This window comes from Narcine bancroftii, chromosome 9, assembly GCF_036971445.1.
Source record: "Narcine bancroftii isolate sNarBan1 chromosome 9, sNarBan1.hap1, whole genome shotgun sequence".
NCBI lineage: Eukaryota > Metazoa > Chordata > Chondrichthyes > Torpediniformes > Narcinidae > Narcine > Narcine bancroftii.
In genome coordinates, this window is record NC_091477.1 from 63,760,159 (window position 1) to 63,782,806 (window position 22,648).

Sequence of the window (22,648 nt, forward strand, 5' to 3'; positions counted from 1 at the left end):
CCAGGATTGGGTGGAACGGTGGGTCACACACTGACCTTTCATACCCTAAGATTGGGTGATACAGTGGGTCACACACTGACCTTTCACACCCTGGGACTGGGTGATGCAGCAGTCACACACTGACCTTTCATACCCTGGGACTGGGTTTTACAGTGGGGCACCTACTGAACTTTCACTCCCTGGGATTGTGTGTACAGAGGGTCACACACTGAACTTTCAGACCCTGGGACTGTTTGGAACGCTGGGTCACACACTGACCATTTACCCTGAGAGTGTGTGGTACAGTGGGTAACACACTAACCATTTACACACTGTTAGTGAGAGGTACAGTGGGTTACTCATTGACCTTTCACACCCTAGGATTGGGTGGTTCAGTGGGTCACACACTGACCTTTCGCACCTGGGACTGGGTGATACAGAGGGTCACACACTCATCCTTCAAACCCTGGGACTTGGTCGTACAGCAGTCACACACTGACGTTTCACACCCTGCGACTGGGTGTTACAGAGGGTCACACTCTGACCTTTCATACCCTGGGACTGGGTGGTACAGAGGGTCACACACTGACCTTTCATACCCTGGGAATGTGTGAGAGTGTGTCACACACTGACCTTTTACACCCTGTGAGTGTGTGGTACAGTGGTTAACACACTGACCTTTCACACCCTGGGACTGGGTAATACAGAGGGTCACACACTGACCTTTCATTCCCTGCGACTGGGTGGTACAGAGGATCACACATGGTCCTTTCATACCCTGGGACTAGGTGGTACGGTGGGTCACACACTGACCATTTACGCCCTGTGAGTGATTGGTATAGTGGGTTACACACTGACCTTTCGCACCCTGGGACTTGGTAATACAGAGGGTCACACACTGACCTTTCATTCCCTGCGACTGAGTGGTACAGAGGGTCAGACATTGTCCTTTCATACCCTGGGACTAGATGGTACGGTGGGTCACACACTGACCATTTACGCCCTGTGAGTGAGAGGTATAGTGGGTTACACACTGAATTTTCATCCCCTAAGATTGAGTGGTACATTGGGTAACACACTGACATTTCACACCCTGTGAGTGAGTGGTACAGTGGGTAACACACTAACCTTTCACACCCTGTGAGTGAGTGGTACAGTGGGTCACACAATGACCATTCACCTGGGACTGGGTGCTACAGTGGGTCACACACTGTCCTTCCATACCCTGTGAGTGAGTGGTACAGTGGGTAACACACTGACCTTTCACACCCTGGGACTGGGTAATACAGAGGGTCACACACTGACCTTTCATTCCCAGCGACTGGGTGGTACAGAGGGTCACACATTGTCCTTTCATACCCTGTGACTAGGTGGTACGGTGGGTCACACACTGACCATTTACACCCTGTGAGTGAGTGGTATAGTGGGTTACACACTGACTTTTCATAGCCTAGGATTGGGTGGTACAGAGGGTCACACACTGACCTTTCACACCCCAGGATTGTGTGGTACAGTGGGTCAAACATTCACCTTTCACACCCTGGGGCTGGGTGGTATAGTGGGTCACACACTGACATTTCATACACTGGGACTGGATGTTACAGAGGGTTACACACTGACCTTTTGCCCCCTGGGACTGAGTGACACAGTGGGTCACACACTGACCCTTCACACCCTAGGATTGGGAGGTACAGTGGGTCATACACTGACCTTTCATACCCTAGGATTGGGTGATACAGTGGGTCACACACTGACAATTTACACTGTGTGAGTGAGTGATACAGTGGGTATCACACTGACCTTTCAAACCCTAGGATTGGGTGGTACATGGGTAACACGCTGACCATTTCCACCCTGTGAGTGAGTGGTACAGTGGTTCACACACTGACAATTCGCTTGGGACTGGGTGGTGCTGTGGGTCAAACACTGACATTTCTTACCCTGGGACTGGGTGGTACAGAGGGTCACACACTCATCCTTCATACCCGGGACTGCGTGGTACAGAGGGTCACACACTGACCTTTCGCACCTGGGACTGTGTGATACAGATTGTCACACACTGATCTTTCAAACCCTGGGACTTATTCGTACAGCAGTCACACACTGACCTTTCACACCCTGCGACTGGTTGTTACAGAGGGTCACACATTGTCCTTTCATACCCTGGGACTCGGTGGTACAGTGGGTCACACACTGACCATTTACGCCCTGTGAGTGAGTGGTATAGTGGGTTACACACTGACATTTCATAACCTAAGATTGGGTGATACAGTGGGTCACACACTGACCTTTCATGCCCCAGTATTCGGTGGTACAGTGGGTCACACGTTGACCTTTCGGACCCTGGGTCTGGGTGATACAGAGGGTCACACACAGACATTTCATACCCTGTGACTGGGTGGTATGGTGGGTCACACGCTGACCATTTACACCCTGTGAGTGAGTGGTACAGCAGGTAACACACTGACTTTTCATCCCCTAAGATTGGGTGGTACAGTGGGTAATACAGTGACCTTTCACACCCTAGGATTGGTTGGTACAGAAGGTCACACACTAACCTTGCATGCCCTGGAACTGGGTGGTACAGACGGTCACAGACTGACTTTTCATACCCTGGGACTGGGTCGTACAGAGGGTCACACACTGACCTTTCATAACCTGGAACTGGTTGGTACAGAGGGTCACACACTGACCTTTCATACCCTGGGACTGGGTGGTACAGTGGGTCACACACTGACCATTTACACTGTGTGAATGAGTGGTACAGTGGGTATCACACTGACCTTTCACACCCTAGGATTGGGTGGCACAGTGGGTCACACACTGACCTTTCACACCCTGGAAGTGGGTGATACAGAATGTCACACACTGTCCTTTCATACCCTGCCACTGGGAGGTACAGACGGTCACACACTGACATTTCATGCCCTGGGACTTGGGTGGTACAGAGGGTCACACAGTGACCTTTCATACCCTGGGACTGGGTGGTACAGTGGGACACACACTGACTATTTACACCCTGTGAGTGAGTGCTACAGTGGGTAACACACTAACCTTTCACACCCTGTGATTGAGTGGTACAGTGGGTCACACACTGGCCATTCACCTGGGACTGGGTGGTACAGTGGGTCACACACTGTCCTTTCATACCCTGTGAGTGAGTGGTACAGTGGGTCACACACTGAATATTCGCTTGGGACTGGGTGTTACAGAGGGTCACAAACTGACCTTTCATACCCTGGGATTGGGTGGAACAGTGGGTCAAACACTGACCATTTACCCTGTGAGTGAGTGGTACAGTGGGTAACACACTGACCTTTCACACCCTGAGACTGGGTATTACAGAGTGTCACACACTGACCTTTCATACCCTGGGACTGGGTGGTACAGAGGGTCACACACTGTCCTTTCATACCCTGGGACTGTGTGGTACAGTGGGACACCTACTGACCTTTCACTCCCTGGGATTGTGTGTACAGAGGGTCACATACTGACCTTTCAGTCCGTGGGACTGTTTGGAACGGTGGGTCACACACTGACCATTTACCCTGAAAGTGTGTGGTACAGTGGGTAACACACAGACCATTTACACCCTGTGAGTGAATGGTACAGTGGGTAACACACTGACCTTTCACCCTCTGGGACTGGGTCATACGGTGGGTCACACACTGACCTTTCATTCCCTGGGACTGGGTGGTACACAGGGTCACAAATTGTCCTTTCATACCCTGGGACTAGGTGGTACGGTGGGTCACGCACTTACTATTTACGCCCTGTGAGTGAGTGGTATAGTGGTTTACACACTGACCTTTCATACAATAGGATTGGGTGATACAGTTGGTTACACACTGACCTTTCACACCCCAGGATTGGGTGGAACAGTGGGTCACACACTGACCTTTCATACCCTAAGATTGGGTGATACAGTGGGTCACACACTGACCTTTCACACCCTGGGACTGGGTGATGCAGCAGTCACACACTGACCTTTCATACCCTGGGACTGGGTTTTACAGTGGGGCACCTACTGACCTTTCACTCCCTGGGATTGTGTGTACAGAGGGTCACACACTGAACTTTCAGACCCTGGGACTGTTTGGAACGCTGGGTCACACACTGACCATTTACCCTGAGAGTGTGTGGTACAGTGGGTAACACACTAACCATTTACACACTGTTAGTGAGAGGTACAGTGGGTTACTCATTGACCTTTCACACCCTAGGATTGGGTGGTTCAGTGGGTCACACACTGACCTTTCGCACCTGGGACTGGGTGATACAGAGGGTCACACACTCATCCTTCAAACCCTGGGACTTGGTCGTACAGCAGTCACACACTGACGTTTCACACCCTGCGACTGGGTGTTACAGAGGGTCACACTCTGACCTTTCATACCCTGGGACTGGGTGGTACAGAGGGTCACACACTGACCTTTCATACCCTGGGAATGTGTGAGAGTGTGTCACACACTGACCTTTTACACCCTGTGAGTGTGTGGTACAGTGGTTAACACACTGACCTTTCACACCCTGGGACTGGGTAATACAGAGGGTCACACACTGACCTTTCATTCCCTGCGACTGGGTGGTACAGAGGATCACACATGGTCCTTTCATACCCTGGGACTAGGTCGTACGGTGGGTCACACACTGACCATTTACGCCCTGTGAGTGATTGGTATAGTGGGTTACACACTGACCTTTCGCACCCTGGGACTTGGTAATACAGAGGGTCACACACTGACCTTTCATTCCCTGCGACTGAGTGGTACAGAGGGTCAGACATTGTCCTTTCATACCCTGGGACTAGATGGTACGGTGGGTCACACACTGACCATTTACGCCCTGTGAGTGAGAGGTATAGTGGGTTACACACTGAATTTTCATCCCCTAAGATTGAGTGGTACATTGGGTAACACACTGACATTTCACACCCTGTGAGTGAGTGGTACAGTGGGTAACACACTAACCTTTCACACCCTGTGAGTGAGTGGTACAGTGGGTCACACAATGACCATTCACCTGGGACTGGGTGCTACAGTGGGTCACACACTGTCCTTCCATACCCTGTGAGTGAGTGGTACAGTGGGTAACACACTGACCTTTCACACCCTGGGACTGGGTAATACAGAGGGTCACACACTGACCTTTCATTCCCAGCGACTGGGTGGTACAGAGGGTCACACATTGTCCTTTCATACCCTGTGACTAGGTGGTACGGTGGGTCACACACTGACCATTTACACCCTGTGAGTGAGTGGTATAGTGGGTTACACACTGACTTTTCATAGCCTAGGATTGGGTGGTACAGAGGGTCACACACTGACCTTTCACACCCCAGGATTGTGTGGTACAGTGGGTCAAACATTCACCTTTCGCACCCTGGGGCTGGGTGGTATAGTGGGTCACACACTGACATTTCATACACTGGGACTGGATGTTACAGAGGGTTACACACTGACCTTTTGCCCCCTGGGACTGAGTGACACAGTGGGTCACACACTGACCCTTCACACCCTAGGATTGGGAGGTACAGTGGGTCATACACTGACCTTTCATACCCTAGGATTGGGTGATACAGTGGGTCACACACTGACAATTTACACTGTGTGAGTGAGTGATACAGTGGGTATCACACTGACCTTTCAAACCCTAGGATTGGGTGGTACATGGGTAACACGCTGACCATTTCCACCCTGTGAGTGAGTGGTACAGTGGTTCACACACTGACAATTCGCTTGGGACTGGGTGGTGCTGTGGGTCAAACACTGACATTTCTTACCCTGGGACTGGGTGGTACAGAGGGTCACACACTCATCCTTCATACCCGGGACTGCGTGGTACAGAGGGTCACACACTGACCTTTCGCACCTGGGACTGTGTGATACAGATTGTCACACACTGATCTTTCAAACCCTGGGACTTATTCGTACAGCAGTCACACACTGACCTTTCACACCCTGCGACTGGGTGTTACAGAGGGTCACACATTGTCCTTTCATACCCTGGGACTCGGTGGTACGGTGGGTCACACACTGACCATTTACGCCCTGTGAGTGAGTGGTATAGTGGGTTACACACTGACATTTCATAACCTAAGATTGGGTGATACAGTGGGTCACACACTGACCTTTCATGCCCCAGTATTCGGTGGTACAGTGGGTCACACGTTGACCTTTCGGACCCTGGGTCTGGGTGATACAGAGGGTCACACACAGACATTTCATACCCTGTGACTGGGTGGTATGGTGGGTCACACGCTGACCATTTACACCCTGTGAGTGAGTGGTACAGCAGGTAACACACTGACTTTTCATCCCCTAAGATTGGGTGGTACAGTGGGTAATACAGTGACCTTTCACACCCTAGGATTGGTTGGTACAGAAGGTCACACACTAACCTTGCATGCCCTGGAACTGGGTGGTACAGACGGTCACAGACTGACTTTTCATACCCTGGGACTGGGTCGTACAGAGGGTCACACACTGACCTTTCATAACCTGGAACTGGTTGGTACAGTGGGTCACACACTGACCATTTACACTGTGTGAATGAGTGGTACAGTGGGTATCACACTGACCTTTCACACCCTAGGATTGGGTGGCACAGTGGGTCACACACTGACCTTTCACACCCTGGAAGTGGGTGATACAGAATGTCACACACTGTCCTTTCATACCCTGCCACTGGGAGGTACAGACGGTCACACACTGACATTTCATGCCCTGGGACTTGGGTGGTACAGAGGGTCACACAGTGACCTTTCATACCCTGGGACTGGGTGGTACAGTGGGACACACACTGACTATTTACACCCTGTGAGTGAGTGCTACAGTGGGTAACACACTAACCTTTCACACCCTGTGATTGAGTGGTACAGTGGGTCACACACTGGCCATTCACCTGGGACTGGGTGGTACAGTGGGTCACACACTGTCCTTTCATACCCTGTGAGTGAGTGGTACAGTGGGTCACACACTGAATATTCGCTTGGGACTGGGTGTTACAGAGGGTCACAAACTGACCTTTCATACCCTGGGATTGGGTGGAACAGTGGGTCAAACACTGACCATTTACCCTGTGAGTGAGTGGTACAGTGGGTAACACACTGACCTTTCACACCCTGAGACTGGGTATTACAGAGTGTCACACACTGACCTTTCATACCCTGGGACTGGGTGGTACAGAGGGTCACATACTGTCCTTTCATACCCTGGGACTGTGTGGTACAGTGGGTCACACACTGACCATTTACACTGTGTGAGTGGGTGGTACAGTGGGTATCACACTGACCTTTCACACCCTAGGATTCGTTGGCACCGTGGGTCACTCACTGACCTTTCACACCCTGGAAGTGAGTGATGCAGAGTGTCACACACTGTTCTTTCATACCCTGCGACTGGGTGGTACAGACGGTCACACACTGACATTTCATGCCCTGGGACTTGGGTGGTACAGAGGGTCACACAGTGACCTTTCATACCCTGGGACTGGGTGGTACAGTGGGATGCACACTGACCATTTACACCCTGTGAGTGAGTGGTACAGTGGGTAACACACTAACCTTTCTCACCCTGTGAGTGAGTGGTATAGTGGGTCACACACTGACCAATCACCTGGGACTGGGTGGTACAGTGGGTCACACACTGTCCTTTCATACCCTGTGAGTGAGTGGTACAGTGGGTCACACACTGAACATTTTCCTGGGACTGGGTGTTACCCTGGGATTGGGTGTAACAGTGGGTCACACACTGACCATTTACCCTGTGATTGAGTGGTACAGTGGGTAACACACTGACCTTTCACACGCTGGGACTGGGTATTACAGAGGGTCACACACTGACCTTTCATGCCCTGGGACTGGGTGGTACAGTGGGACACCCACTGTCCTTTCGCACCCTGGGACTGTGTGATACTGAGGGGCACACACTGACCTTTCATACACTGGGAATGGGTTGTACAGTGTGTCACACACTTACCTTTCATACCCTGGGACTGGGTGGTATAGTGGGTCACACACTGAACATTTACAGTGTGTGTGTGAGTGGTACAGTGGGTATCACAATGACCTTTCACACCCTAGGATTGAGTGGCACAGTGGGTCACACACTGGCCTTTCGCACCCTGGAACTGGGTGATACAGAGCGTCACACACCCACCTTTCATACCCTGCGACTTGGTGGTACAGAAGGTCACACACTGACCATTTACACGCATTGAGTGAGTGGTACAGTGGGTCACACACTGACCATTTACACGCTATGAGTGAGAAGTACAGTTGGTTACACATTGACCTTTCACACCCCAGGATTGGGTGGTACAGTGGGTCACACACTGACCTTTCGCACCTGGGACTGGGTGATACAGAGGGTCACACACTGATCTTTCAAACCCTGGGACTTGGTCGTACAGCAGTCACACACTGACCTTTAATACCCTGGGACTGGGTGTTATGGTGGGTCACACAATGACCATTTACACTCTGTGAGTGAGTGGTACATTGGGCAACACACTGACATTTCACACCATAGGACTGGGTGGTACAGATGGACACACACTGACCATTTACACTGTGTGAATGAGTGGTACAGTGGGTATCACACTGACCTTTCACACCCTAGGATTGGTTGGCATAGTGGGTCACTCACTGACTTTTCACACCCTGGAAGTGGGTGATACAGAGTGTCACACACTGTCCTTTCACACCCTGGGACTGGGTGGTACAGTGGCTCACACACAGTCCATTTACACCTTGTGATTGAGTGGTACAGCTGGTAACACGCTCACCTTTCATCCCCTAGGATTTGGTGATACAGTGGGTAACACACTGACCTTTCACACCCAAGGATTGGGTGGTACAGTGGGTCACAGACTGACCTTTCGCACCCTGGGACTGGGTGATTCGAGGGTCACACACTGATCTTTCACACCCTGGGACTTGGTCGTACAGCAGTCACACACAGACCTTTCATAACCTGGGACTGGGTGGTACGGTGGGTCACATACTGACCATTTACACCCTGTAAGTGAGTGATACAGTGTGTAACACAATGACCTTTCACACCCTAGGATTGGGTGGTACAGTGGGTCACACACTGACCTTTCGCACCCTGCGACTGTGTAGTACATTGTGTCACACACTGACCTTTCACACCCTGCGACCCGGTGATACACTGTGTCACCCACTGACTTTTCAATCCCTGGGAAAGGGTGGTACATTGGGTCACACTGACCTTTCACAACCTGGAACAGGGTGTTACAGAGGGTCACACACTGGCCTTTCACACTCTGGGACAGTGTCTGGGCACCTTCCTTCTTGATGACATTAATATGGAACTCTCCGGCTTCCCTTAACACTCCCCCCCCCCCCACATTCCCCCATCGATGCCTGAGTTTCCTTTCTTCTTGCTCTGTCTCACTCCACCCTTTTCACTCTCTCTCCTTACCTCTCACTCTACATTCACACAATCAACCACACTATAAGTTCTCTCCTGTCCTCCCTTTTTATCAAGAGCTCAGGCATGAAATGTCAGTTCTATATCTTTTCCACCTACGGACGCTGCGAGAAGGACCTGCCGTGTTCCTTCAGCATTTCTGACTTTTTTCCACATGCACTATCTTTTCACACTCTGGGTCTGTGCCAGGGACTTGCCTGGATACACTGTATAATGAAAGTCAAGTTTGCCAGTTATTTGGAATATGCTTCAAGCATTATCAGAGATTTTACATTGTTTTTGGAAGGAAGCTTTTTTATGAAGGACACCAGAATGTTTGTTGATGTCCAATGTTTAATAGCCAAAGAAAATTTTACCCACATTCTTCAGCAGACCTGGAAACTGGTTGATATTCTTCTCTCATCCTTTAACCTTTTCTTTCTTCCGCTCGAGAGTGCTTTTTGATCCATTTGAAGTGCCAGTTGATGAAGTAGTCAAAGACGATGTGGTCAAACAATAATCATGGCTTTTATTAGCAGAAACTCATGGTACAATAATGAAAGACAATAGGTGCATGCACAGTTATATCCAAGGGGAGTGTCCATAACAGTAGAGATAATGCACAGCCAATGTTAGTACAGCAAGGCTCGCCAGGGGGGGAAACAGGCAGCTTGACTGACATTCATCACACCAATATTGTGCAATCCCCTCTCTTGATTGATCTCACCTGCTCCTAATCTAGAAGTGTAAGCAGAAAATATTGTTCCAAGCTTTCAAATTAAAGTAGGAATGAAGTAAGGTTTATGTTCCGTGGAGCATATTGCCAAATATTACGTGAATTAGTTCATTCTCTGCTGCCTGAAAGCTTTTGCAGTACCTTGCCATTGTTGACTATATTCCATAACTTCTTTCTTGGGATCTGAGTGAAAGCCTCATTTTACAACATTTCTCCAGCAGCTATCAGATTTGCCTGTGGACCCACGTGACAGCTGGCTTCTGTTTGTGGAACACTCGGAGAAGGGCGTCAATGAAAGGAAGAAAAACAAAGGGAGAGCACGGAAAACCCAGGTAATCATTGTTAGGCATCAGCTGGAAACAGGATATGGAGTTAACGCAGCTGAAATCTAAAAGTGTACAGTTCTATTCGTAGTGTAATGTGAACCAAACCTGAGAAACAAGGACCTACCAGGAACCAACCTTGGAATGGGTGGTGGTGATGGTGTGTGGGATGAAAGTCTAGTGTAATCCATGAAATCTGGTTGTTCAGGAAGATAGCATCGCTGTGGAATGTCTGAGTTGTACATTCAAAAGAAAAACCTGGTTAGACTAAACAGCTACCCTAGACTCAACCAAAGAAAAGAACAGCTTGGCTCATATGATCCATCAATACTTACCCACATCTTTATCCACCCGACCTCTACATAGCCAATCTACCAGAAAGCTTGTGTATTTGCACTCCTGGATTCTTGCCCCTACAGATCTGGAGTTTCATTTGTTGCTTTGCTTATCAAAATGCCTTGAGAGGTGCCTTTGAAATTGGAAAAATCTCCCAGCCAGCCACAGAAGTGAAAACTGAGCAAATGACTCTGGTTAGGAAGGTGAAACAAGATTTCTAAAGGAGCACTGTGAAATAGAGAGAAAGAGTTCCCAGGTTGTTAGCACATCCAAAGGCGCAATCCCCAGTGATGGAACAACTGAAGAAGCCAGATGCTGGAATGTGAAGAATAGAAGAATTCATTGGAGGAAAAGTGTGTAAGTTTAGGCTTTGGGTTGAGACCCTGGGAAAGGATGCTGGGAAAATAGAACCAGATATAGGGTGGGGGTGGCTCAGAGCTGGTATAATGGGAAAATGCAACCAGGTGGGGGGAGAGGGTGCAACCCTGTGTTACAATCTATCCAAGCACAATATGAGATGTTCTTCTCTGATTTACCTTTGGCCTTTCTATAGTTATGGAAAAGGTTGAGAGCAGTGGGAGCCAGAAGGAGAGTTCAAATTAATGCATCTGGAAGCTCGAGATGCCATTACTGTTCTTGGTCTCACCAATGTTGAGGAGGCACCAAATGTAGTTGATGAGGTTGGAAGTGGTGCAGGTTGATATTTGGCTGACTGTTTAGGTGCCTGGATGGTAGTGAGGGAGGTGGTAAAGAGATAGGTGATGTCCCTCCTAAGGTGACAGGGGAACATTCAGCATTTGAGGAGCAGTGAGTGTGGAGGACTATCCAAACCAGGAAGTCACAAAGAGAGTTATCTCTGCAGAAAACAGAAAGGGGGAACAGGGAAGGTATTGACTTACAAGAGAAACAGATCCTGGATCTAGAGCAACAATGAGTTGTGTGGCATCATTGGAGAAAGGTACTGTTGGGTGGTTGGTAGTAGGATCACACTGGAGCCTGCAGAAGAAGAAAAGGATGATAAGTTGGATGTGGGGATGGATGGGATGGAAGGTGAGGTCCAAGGATGTCCTATCTGAGGAGAGGCTGGGGAGAGTAGGAAATGCATGCGAGTGCTCCCTTAACTATGACAGAGGGGAAGACATTTTTCAGGCAGACGTAGGACATCTAAAAAGCCCTAGAGCAGAAGGTTTAACTTTGAGAACAGGTGTGGAAAAGACAGAGAAATTAATATAAAGGAACCACATCTTTACAGGAGACAAGACGGAAGGAGGCATAATCAAAGTGGCTGTGGGAGGTTCATGGAAGTTGTTTTTTTAATTTTTTTTTTCACACTATAAACCAGACTGACCAAAATACATACAGACATTTTTCTCTTGAATATATACAGTGTCATTTTCTCCCCTTTCCCCCCCTCCCTCCCTCCCTCCCTCTCTCCCTTCCTATTTATTCAAAGTTCAATCTATAAGATACATTAAACCCGTTAAACAATGTCGTCACTTAATAAAAATAAACAAGAAATTTTTGTCTTTAACTTTTATATATTGAGTCAGTTCATTTCATTGTCTTCTCCTGTCATTTTAGGTGGTGGAGGTCCATGGTAGGATTTCTCTATTGTATTTCATGTATTTTTCCCATATTTGTTCAAATATTTTGATGTTATTTCTTAAATTATATGTTATTTTTTCTAATGGAATACATTTATTTATTTCTATGTACCATTGTTGTATTCTCAAGTTGTTTTCTAACTTCCAGGTTGATATAATACATTTTTTTGCTACAGCTAGGGCTATCATAATAAATCTTTTTTGTGCTCCATCCAAATCGAATCCAAATTCTTTATTTCTTATATTACTTAGAAGGAAGATCTTTGGGTTTTTTGGTATATTGCTTTTTGTGATTTTATTTAATATCTGGTTTAGATCTTCCCAAAATTTTTTCACTTTCTCACATGTCAGTGGTATGCCTGTCTCCTGAGGTGGAGTCAAAGACATCCAGAAAAGGAAGAGACTGTCCAGGTGTGAGGATACAAGAAATGGAAAAGGAATTAAGCACTGAGATACCTCGACACTTTTTTTCCTTTATTTGCCCCTATGCTCCACAGTTTAAATTTGTAATCAAACAATTCACATGTGATTAAAGTGCACATTCCAGATTTTATTCAAGGTTATTTGTTTACATTTTGGTTTGACCATGTAGAAATTACAACACTTTTTATGCATAGTCCCCTCATTTCAGGGCAGCATAATGTTTGGGACATTTAGCTTCATAAGTGTTTTTGAGTACTCAGATATGTTTAATTGCTTTATTGATGCAGGTATAAGACCTCGAGAACATTCAGACATTGGCAGATCACATTCACTCCACAGCAGTGTGATGGAGTATCCTTGATATTCAACGGCATTACCATTGCCAAGTCCCTCAGCACTAATATCCTTGGGCCGGGGGGATCACCATTTAATAGAAGCTCAACAGACTTGCCACTTAAGTCAGAGGCTTTGTATTCTGGTAAATGGTTCATCTCCTCACATTGCAAAGTATTTTCACCTTCTATAAATTGTACAGCAGTGCTGGACCTCTCTCCCTTTTCCTTAACCAGAGCAGCCACTTCAAGTCTCCAGCTATGACCCTTTTCCCCATCCCCATACCACCACCCACCCACTAATACTGAAAATATATACAATCTGGTCAGGGCTCTGCTTTTTGTGAGAATTGCTATTAGTTTTGCAGAAGATTACTGAAACACAATCCCATGCTGGGATTGTAAGTCTCCCATCCAAGTGATGGAAAGAACCAAGCATTAGCCTTCATGAAATTGGGATCTAAGAGAGATGGACAGAGTCATCTCCATAAGGCCTTCTGAAGGATCTGGCACTGCAGACACAGTCTCAGAAGGGTGGGAAGTTTAGCGTAGCAGTTAGCGCCAGCAATTTGGACCGGGGTTCGAATCCTGCGCTGTCTGTAAGAAGTTGGTATGTTCTCCATGTGCCGGTGTGAATTTTCCCTTTCCTCCTATGGTTTGAAATGAACCAGGGGTGTAGATTAATGGGGTGTAAAATGGGCGGCATGTTACCATTCTGTATATCAGATGGGCACTACCAGTTGCCTCAATAACCACAAGGGCAAAGACTGAGGGGAACGTTAGGCTTTATTGTTCAGAAGACTTGAGCTGGCCCGGATCCAAGCTAGGGAAGTGCAGGGAAGGGAGAGATGGCTTGACCTTTTCGGCCTTGGCCTCAGGGGAGGTCCAGGGGAAAGTGTCATCAGGGACCGGGCCTGCCCGTGCCTTTACCAGCCAATGATTATGGCAAATACTAGAGCACCTCAGATGCCCCCCAAAGTTCCTCAACATGGTTATCCAACTGCACGAAAACCAACAAGGTCGAGTCAGATACAGCAATGAGCTCTCTGAACCCTTCTCCATTGACAACGGCGTGAAGCAAGGCTGAGTCCTCGCACCAACCCTCTTTACTATCTTCTTCAGCATGATGCTGAAACAAGCCATGAAAGACCTCAACAATGAAGACGCTGTTTACATCCGGTACCGCACGGATGGTAGTCTCTTCAATCTGAGGCGCCTGCAAGCTCAAACCAAGACACAAGAGCAACTTGTCCATGAACTACTCTTTGCAGACGATGCCGCTTTAGTTGCCCATTCAGAGCCAGATCTCCAGCGCATGACGTCCTGTTTTGCGGAAACTGCCAAAATGTTTGGCCTGGAAGTCAGCCTGAAGAAAACTGAGGTCCTCCATCAGCCAGCTCCCCACCATGACTACCAGCACCCCAACATCTCTATCGGGCACACAGAACTCAAAACGGTCAACCAGTTTACCTACCTCGGCTGCACCATTTCATCTGATGCAAGGATCGACAACGAGATAGACAACAGACTCGCCAAGGCAAATAGCGCCTTTGGAAGACTACACAAAAGACTCTGGAAAAACAACCACCTGAACAAACACACAAAGATCAGCGTGTACAGAGCCAATGTCATACCCACACTCCTGTTCGGCTCCGAATCATGGGTCCTCTACCGGCATCACCTACGGCTCCTAGAATGCTTCCATCAGCACTCTCTCCCCTCCATCCTCAACATTCATTGGAGTGACTTCATCACCAACATCAAAGTACTCGAGCTGGCAGAGTCCACAAGCATCGAATCCATGCTGCTGAAGACCCAACTGTGCTGGGTGGGTCACGTCTCCAGAATGGAGGACCATCGACTTCCCAAGATTGTGTTATATGGCGAGCTCTCCACTGGCCACTGAGACAGAGGTTCACCAAAGAAGAAGTACAAGGACTGTTTAAAGAAATCTCTTGGTGCCTGCCACATTGTCCACCACCAGTGGGCTGATCTCGCCTCCAACCGTGCATCTTGGCGCCTCACATTTTGATGAGCAACAACCTCTTTTGAAGAAGACCGCAAATTCCACCTCACTGACAAAAGACAAAGGAGGAAAAACCCAACACCCAACCCCAACCAACCAATTTTCCCTTGCAACCGCTGCAACCGTGCCTGCCTGTCCCGCATCAGACTTGTCAGTCACCAAAGAGCCTGCAGGAGACGTGGACATACCCCTCCATAAATCTTCGTCCGCGAAGCCAAGACAAAGAAGAAAGAAGAAGATTATGTACAATCCATATCATTACAATGTCTAAGGGAATGTGATGAGAAATGTTTTCATACAATGGGCTTTAAACTCAGAGACTGTCCTCCTCACAGGTCTTCCTGTTTGTACCTTGCAGCATGGTCTACCAGGTCGTCCAGGTCCCCCTGGACCTCAGGGCCCTCCAGGGGCTGTTGTCACACATGAGGTGCTGCTGAAAGAATTCAAAGAGATGCTGAAAGGTAAGTTGCTATATCGTCATTGAACTTATTATGATAAAACTTCTTACATTAAAAGTACAATGAATGGTTAGAGCACGGCTACTGCAGCGCCAGCAACCCAGCTTCGAATCTAGCATTGTCTGTAATGGGTTTACACATTCTCCCTGTGTCTGTGCGGGCTTCTTCTGGGGACTCCAGTTTCCTCCCACCCTTCAATCTGTACGTGGATTGTAGGTTGATTGAGGTAGCACAGGCTCATGGGCCATAAGGGCCTGTTACTGTACAGTATGTCTAAATTAAATTAAATTAACATTAAACACCGATGGAAATCAAAATTACCAAAAAGTGGGCCTATTTATGCACACCATAATCCTCTGCAATCGGTAGATGGTTGCCCGCTTCCATCACCACACAGTCCTGATAGCCTTTACTGTCACACACATCCATACCTTGGTTACTGCTGCAGTAAACCAACCTTTCCAATGCTCTCCTGTCTGCCCTCCTGCCTTTCTTCGATTCAGTCCACAGCTTAGTCCATCCTGGCCTCTTGAGGCCTAGGTTCCTTCTCCATATCTACACCCAGAATGTTTAACTACTCAATTTGAATCATTCCACCATTGCAGACCTGCCTTCAGCTGGCAAGACCCTTCTGCCAGACATTCATAACTTTGCCTCTCCCCATCTTACATCCTATCCTTCTGACCAAAGCATTGATCACCTGTCCTAAAGTCTTCTGATGGCATGGTAGAACCAGGGAACAATGCAGCACAGAAACAGGTCAATGGTCCCATTGACCTACACCACAGGTCCATATATCAATATCAACTTCTGACTTTTGTTTACCCCACCACAACTTCTTCTCCTGTCGCCTTCCACCAGCCTTGTCTCTCCCTTCCCTGTTTCCTTTCGCACAGACCTGATCAAGTCTTACCTCTCCCCAATTAGCACCTTTTGTGCTCCCCCAGCTAGTGTCATCTGAATTCTGAAATTTTCTGAGACTTCCTGCTTTTGGCTCCTCTGCTTATTCCTTGAGGAAGGGCTTAGGCCCAAAACGTCAGCGATAGATCTTTGTCTCCTATGGACGCCGCAAGATCAGTTGAGTTCCTCCAGCATTTTGGAGTGTTTTTAAATCTTCCTCACAATTTATAACCATTACACAGTAATCCTCACTATTATACACCAACATGCCTCACACTAAATTAACACTAAGTTATCTCTGAAATACACCTCCTAAATCACACACTGTGGGACATTAAAACTCCCTGTAATTTTGTGGTATTCCATTAATTCACTTCAATATCCACTTTATTTGCCTCAATTTCATGATTTTGTCCATTTAATTTTGAATTATTTCATTAATCATAGAATTATGTTATTCAAAAAATGATGCATGCACATCAACCAAAGCCAACCATTGGTATAATCACAACCCTTGCTGGTTGTTTGACATCAGTTCCTGATCCTAGTGCTTCTTAAATGTGAAAGGTTTTTGGATGCCCGGAATTGAGTTTCAGACCCCCTCCAACCTTACTGCTGGCTGGAATGCTAGCCATTAACATTAGTTTTGTTTCCTATTTCACTATGTTAGGTATTGAATGCCATCAAAAGATTCTACAGCCCTTAAAATTTGGTATTCCCTGGATAAGTATTGCGTGTACATTTCAGTACTTCTTTCTAGGCATAAATATGAACTGGCAAATGTCAGCAGAAGCAAAAATAAAGTCAATGCAGATCTGCCACACAATTTCTCTGCTGGATACAGTGCCGAGCATAGATGTACAGATATAGAAAAGAATGAAGGAATGGGAAAAATGCAAAAGAAATATCAGAAGAAAACCCTTAGTTATTGATTACTGTGAATAAAGGTCTTGCTTGTAATATCCTTCTTCATCCAGTTTAATTTTATTTCTACAGAAGTGGTTGAAGAAAGAAATAGGATTGCTTTTCAGGAAAAGTGCCAGGAATGTCTAGGGATTCAGGACAGTCTTACGTACCATTCCCTGTTACCCAGGGAAATGGGTCAATATCACAGGCTGGAAGCAGCCTTTCACTGCAAGCTAAAGGATGACCTTGTGATGAGCAGAAGAAGTCTGAGGGAGCTGCAGAACTTCCATATCGTGAGTGCTTTTCCATCATCAAGGACTGTTCTATCTCTACGCAAATGTCAGGAGGCACTATAAATAAGCACATACATTTTGTCTATAAAATCAATGAATAAATGAAGGGTATTACTGGGTGGTTCAAAATCCAAGTCTATAGGTTGCCTGGGCACTGCCCTGTCTGGCCTGATTCTGGCATTACACAGACACATTCATTCAAGTCAGTAGTCACTTAGCAAGGGAGCTTGACAGCCAACACAGAAAGTCTATTCGGGTTCCTTGTGAGAATGGGCAAGGGGAGTTAAAAGGGAAAAAAGCAAGATAAATCACACTGGTTTGACCTGGAATTTGAATTGCAATTCAACCTAAACAGAATGAATGGAGCTCCGCACTGCACAAACTCCAGGCTCAATTATTCAAGATGCATTTGGTCTGGAAATTCACTCTGTGACATTACTAAACTTTTATGAGTGGAGTATAATTTTTAGATTAACCATGTTAATTTACAGAGATCTTCTACCTTCATTAATTCAGATATTATTACAGGGTTTTCCAAAGTGTGTATTCTGACGTCTTCATCCTGAAAAGATGCTTTGCTGCAATTATTGCTGAAGAAATTTTATTTTATAAGCTTGAGTTATTTTATGAACTTGTTTCCCCATAGCCTGAGAAGGATGGTGTGTTTCTGCGAGGGATTGGCCTGAATCTAACCAGTGGCCAGTACGTGGCACCAGTGGCAGGATTTTACCAGTTCTCTGCCAACCTCCATATCGGTAAGAGCACAAACTGGTTACATGGGATTAGCATATATGGAAGGGTTGAAGTTTGCAGAACTACTGCGATAAATCTTAACCTCTCAAGAGTCGTCCTAGATAGATAATAGTGAGTTTAGATTTCTTGAAATTTTACATTTCAAGGAGAAATGTAAAAATATGTCAACAACAATATCAAAAGTTTTCTTTTTTTAAATTTTAGAAAATGATTAATTATCTCAATCCAATCTGATTAAAAGAGTTAAATAACTCAATTTTCATCAAAATGTGAGAGTTTAATGGGGAACTATTGCAGTGATTTTCAAACAGGTATGGGGGTTAGAGGTTAATTGGTGTATTGGGTCTGAATTTAAATTTATTTCATTGATACTAGAAATACGTGTTTGAAATTTGAACCAGTATCAAAGCGCATTAAAGAGGGCAACAGGGTTAGTGTAGTGGTTGGCACAACACTGTTACAGCACCAGCAGCCCCAGTTTGAATCTGGCGCTGTCTGTAAGGAGTTTGTATGTTCTCCCCATGTCTGCATCGATTTCCTCTGGCCACTCCATTTCCACCCACCCTCTAAAAACTGTACGGGAAATTGATGAAGTGCTCAAGCCCGAAACGTTAGTTATGTGTCATTATTTTTGTTATGTTAAGTACGCTGTTTGACCTGCTGAGTTTCTCCAGCATTGTGTTTTTGTATTAAGAGGAGGAACTCCAGCAATGGTGACTAAGTAGGGACAGAAGTCAACTCCAAGTGTCTTGGTCTATGAACATGAATTCAATATAGGAAGAAATGTACCTATTAAGTACGATCAATTTAAAATGATATATGTATGTGACAAATTTCCAGTGATATTAAAAACTAACAAAGTGAAAAAGTGATGATATTGCATTCTTAAATTGTCATTTATTCGAACAGTAAAGATGTAGAATAGTGATGTGGCAGGAGTGAATCTCAAGCGTTTAATGTGTCTCAACATGAACTGGCCATCTGGGAAGGGGGCATCAATGAGACTGAAGCAGTCATTGTCAACCTAACCCTCCTTCTCTTCTGAATCAAGGTGGACCATGCACCACCCAACTTCTCTCTCCTGACCACAATCCAGTCCTAGTGCACACACACAGTAGCTGGAATTTCCCACTTGCTGGAGGAAGAGTAAGGGTAGTGGGACACATTCCTCTATCTCACAGCTGTAGCCATCTGCCCAAATGCAAAATGTGGGTAGAGAGGGATCTGCACATGACAGAGGGCTTAGGTAGGAAGGGTGGTTGCACAGCCAGCCTGGAGAAGGAAACCAGTTCTCATCACAACACAAGAAATATTAAAAGAAGAAGGTCGTTCATCACCCCTCTGCCTGCTCTGCTATTCAATAAGATCAGAGCTGATCTTTAACCTCAGCTCAATTTCTTGCACTAACCCTACACTTGATTTTCTTAGTTTCTAAAGATCTATCACTCTCTATCCTGAATCCAGTGACTGAATCTTCAATCAAGCCCTCTTGATGGGGAATTCCAAAAGTTCACAACTCTCTGGATAAACATTATTTCTTTATTCTCACTGTCCTGAATGGCCAACCCTTTAATTTGAGATCACATTCCTTGGGTCTGGACACTGCAGTGTGGGAAACAAGCCCTGCATCCAAACTGTCCAACCCCAAGAGGATTTTATAAAATTCAATGATATTTCCTCTCATTTTTCTAAATTCAAGAGTGTCTGGACTAGACTGATAATTGACAGAGCTTATTGCCATCCACATTGTGTAATAAATATACTCTGAAGTTCTTACTTGCTGCAGCCCAACAGGTACTTTGCAGTATGGAGCTATCCCTGGCTAGTGTGACAGGTAAGGGTCAAGACCCTGACAGCCATTGGGAAGAAATTGCTCTTGAACCTCCAGCTGCTTTGAGCTTCTGTATATTCTACCTGAGGGTAGCAGTAAGAAGAGGTTATGCCCAGGGTGATGGGGCACTTTATATTGTTGGCAGCCTTCTTGACTAGTCTGCTTAACCTCTGCTCAGATAACAAAGCCCAGTAATGTTAGAACAGAGGGAAGTCTGGATAAACATACTTAGAATCATCAAGGGTATAGATACTAAATAAACAGTCATTTTAGCCCTATCACTTCCATAAGGACCGCGGAGGAGCAGAGATCTGGGAATACAGATACATTGTTCCCTGAAGGTGGCGCCGCTGGTGGACGCGGTTGTACAGAAAGCTTTTGGCATCTTAGCCTTTATAAATCAAAGTATTGAGTATAGGAGTTGGGATGTTTATGTGCAAGTTATTTAAGACATTGGTGAGGCCAAATTTGGAATATTGTGAGCAGTTCTTGGCGCCTAACTGCAGGAAGGATATCAGTAAGATTGAAAGAGTTCAGAGATTTTCTAGGATGTTGCCGGGTCTTCAGGAGTTGAGTTACAGGGAAAGATTAAACAGGTTAGGACTTTATTCCTTGGAGTGAAGAAGAATGAGAGGAGATTTAATCAATGTTTACAAGATTATGAGAGGTGTAGACAGAATGGATGCTCTTTCCACTTAGATTGGGGAAATAAATATGAGAGATCATAGTTTTAAAGTGAAAAGGAAAGGTTTAGGGGGAACATTCGGAGAAAGGTATTCACTAAGAGAGTGGTGAGTGTGTGAAACGAGCTGCCATCCGACATGAATGCAGGCTCGATCTTAAGAATAAAATGGATGGGAGCAATCTGGAGAGTTATGGAACGGGAACAGGTCAATGGGACTAGAGAAACAATGGTCAGCACAGGTTAGAAGGGGCGAATGGGCTGTTTTCTGTGCTCTGGCAATCTATGGTTCTATAAATTCCTAATGAAATCATGAGTGTTTCCTCACCTTACAGAGAGAGGGTTGGGATGTTTGTAAAATAGTCTGAGAACAATAACCTTAGTCTCAACATGGACAAGACAAACAAGATGATTGAGGACTTCAGGAGGATGAAGGTCAACATACTCCATGTCACATCAATGGTTCCATTGTGGTGAGAGTGGAGAGCACAAGGTTCCTGGACCCACATTAGTCTGGAAAGTATAGCAGCACCTAACATCGGAAGGAGGTTGAGGAAGGTAAGGCCACCGGCTCCTATCTTGACAACATTTTACAGGAGCAGAATCAAGAGTGTCCTGTCTAGCTGCATCAGTGTGGAGGGTGTTAGCTGCAAAACCTCGAACTGGAAATCAATACAAAGGATCATCCAAATCACCGAGAAGGTCACAGGAGTCTTTCTTTCCTCTTCTGATGAGATTCACTGGGAGCATTGCTTAAGTAGGGATCAAAGAATTATAGAAGATCCTTTCAATCCAGCATGCTGTATCTTTGACCCACGACCCAAGACGGTACAGGATCATCAAAATCAGGATGGCGAGGCTGGTAAAAAGCTTCTTCTCACAGGCTGTGAGATTGATGAACAGTAACCTGTAATCAAGAAAATCATCCCAAAATATTATTACCTATTTATTTTAAATTCTATCTTAGTATATATATGTGATTATTATGTGCTGTATATTGTGTGTGGTTGTGTGTGTACCATGGTCCAGAGAAACACGATTACATCTGGTTGTATATGTTCAGTTAAATACTAATAAACTTGAAGGTGAACTTGGGTTGTCTGTGAGTCTTCTGAGGGTTTGTGGCACCCCACTGTCCAGGGCTATATTTATTTCATTGTACTGGTGAGCCTTTATCTCAATATGACAAAAGTCTCATGGATCACCTGCAATCCCTGGCATATTTCTAAAGTGGAGATGGGGGTGGGGGTTGGGGGGTGGGATGCAGGGGTTGGGTTCACGTGTCCCAGATTTGGAACTGCTAGTCTGTATTGTAAGTGGTAAGGTGAGTCCGGAATCACATATAGACGAGACTGGGGCATCAAGTGCAGATGTTCTGTCTTGAGTACATTAGTGAATCAGATAGGTCATAACAAAAATCTGGTTGTTTTGCAATTACAATGCTGAAAATGGGTTTAGCTTTTTAAATAAGAGCCTACAAACACTGAGTGTTTATTTTCTAATCCTCTTGCTGCTTGAATATGTGAAAGCCAGCCCTTCCTATTTGCCAGCTGCAGTGATATCTCTGTAGTTGCTGGACATATATTGACAGACAGCTCCTACAACTTCTATGCTTTCCCTGGTAACGGTGTG

The 22,648-nt window shown here is 46.1% G+C and overlaps 1 protein-coding gene across 5 annotated transcripts in view; it reads left to right on the plus strand.

Annotated features, from left to right (window-relative positions):
• The window catches only part of LOC138743710 (erythroferrone-like), a 164,660-nt gene that overhangs the window by 112,619 nt on the left and 29,393 nt on the right, over positions 1 to 22,648 (plus strand). For 4 of the 5 annotated variants that reach the window (XR_011345028.1, XM_069899339.1, XM_069899336.1 and 1 more), the window contains 4 exons: positions 10,368 to 10,481; positions 15,552 to 15,654; positions 17,548 to 17,750; positions 18,397 to 18,505. Coding sequence is in view for 4 of the 5 variants with exons in the window: in XM_069899339.1 (XP_069755440.1) it covers positions 10,368 to 10,481; positions 15,552 to 15,654; positions 17,548 to 17,750; positions 18,397 to 18,505 (529 nt within the window). In the remaining variant the exon portion in view is untranslated. The remainder of the gene's footprint in view (positions 1 to 10,367; positions 10,482 to 15,551; positions 15,655 to 17,547; positions 17,751 to 18,396; positions 18,506 to 22,648) is intronic. The other variant, XM_069899338.1, reaches the window with a different exon arrangement.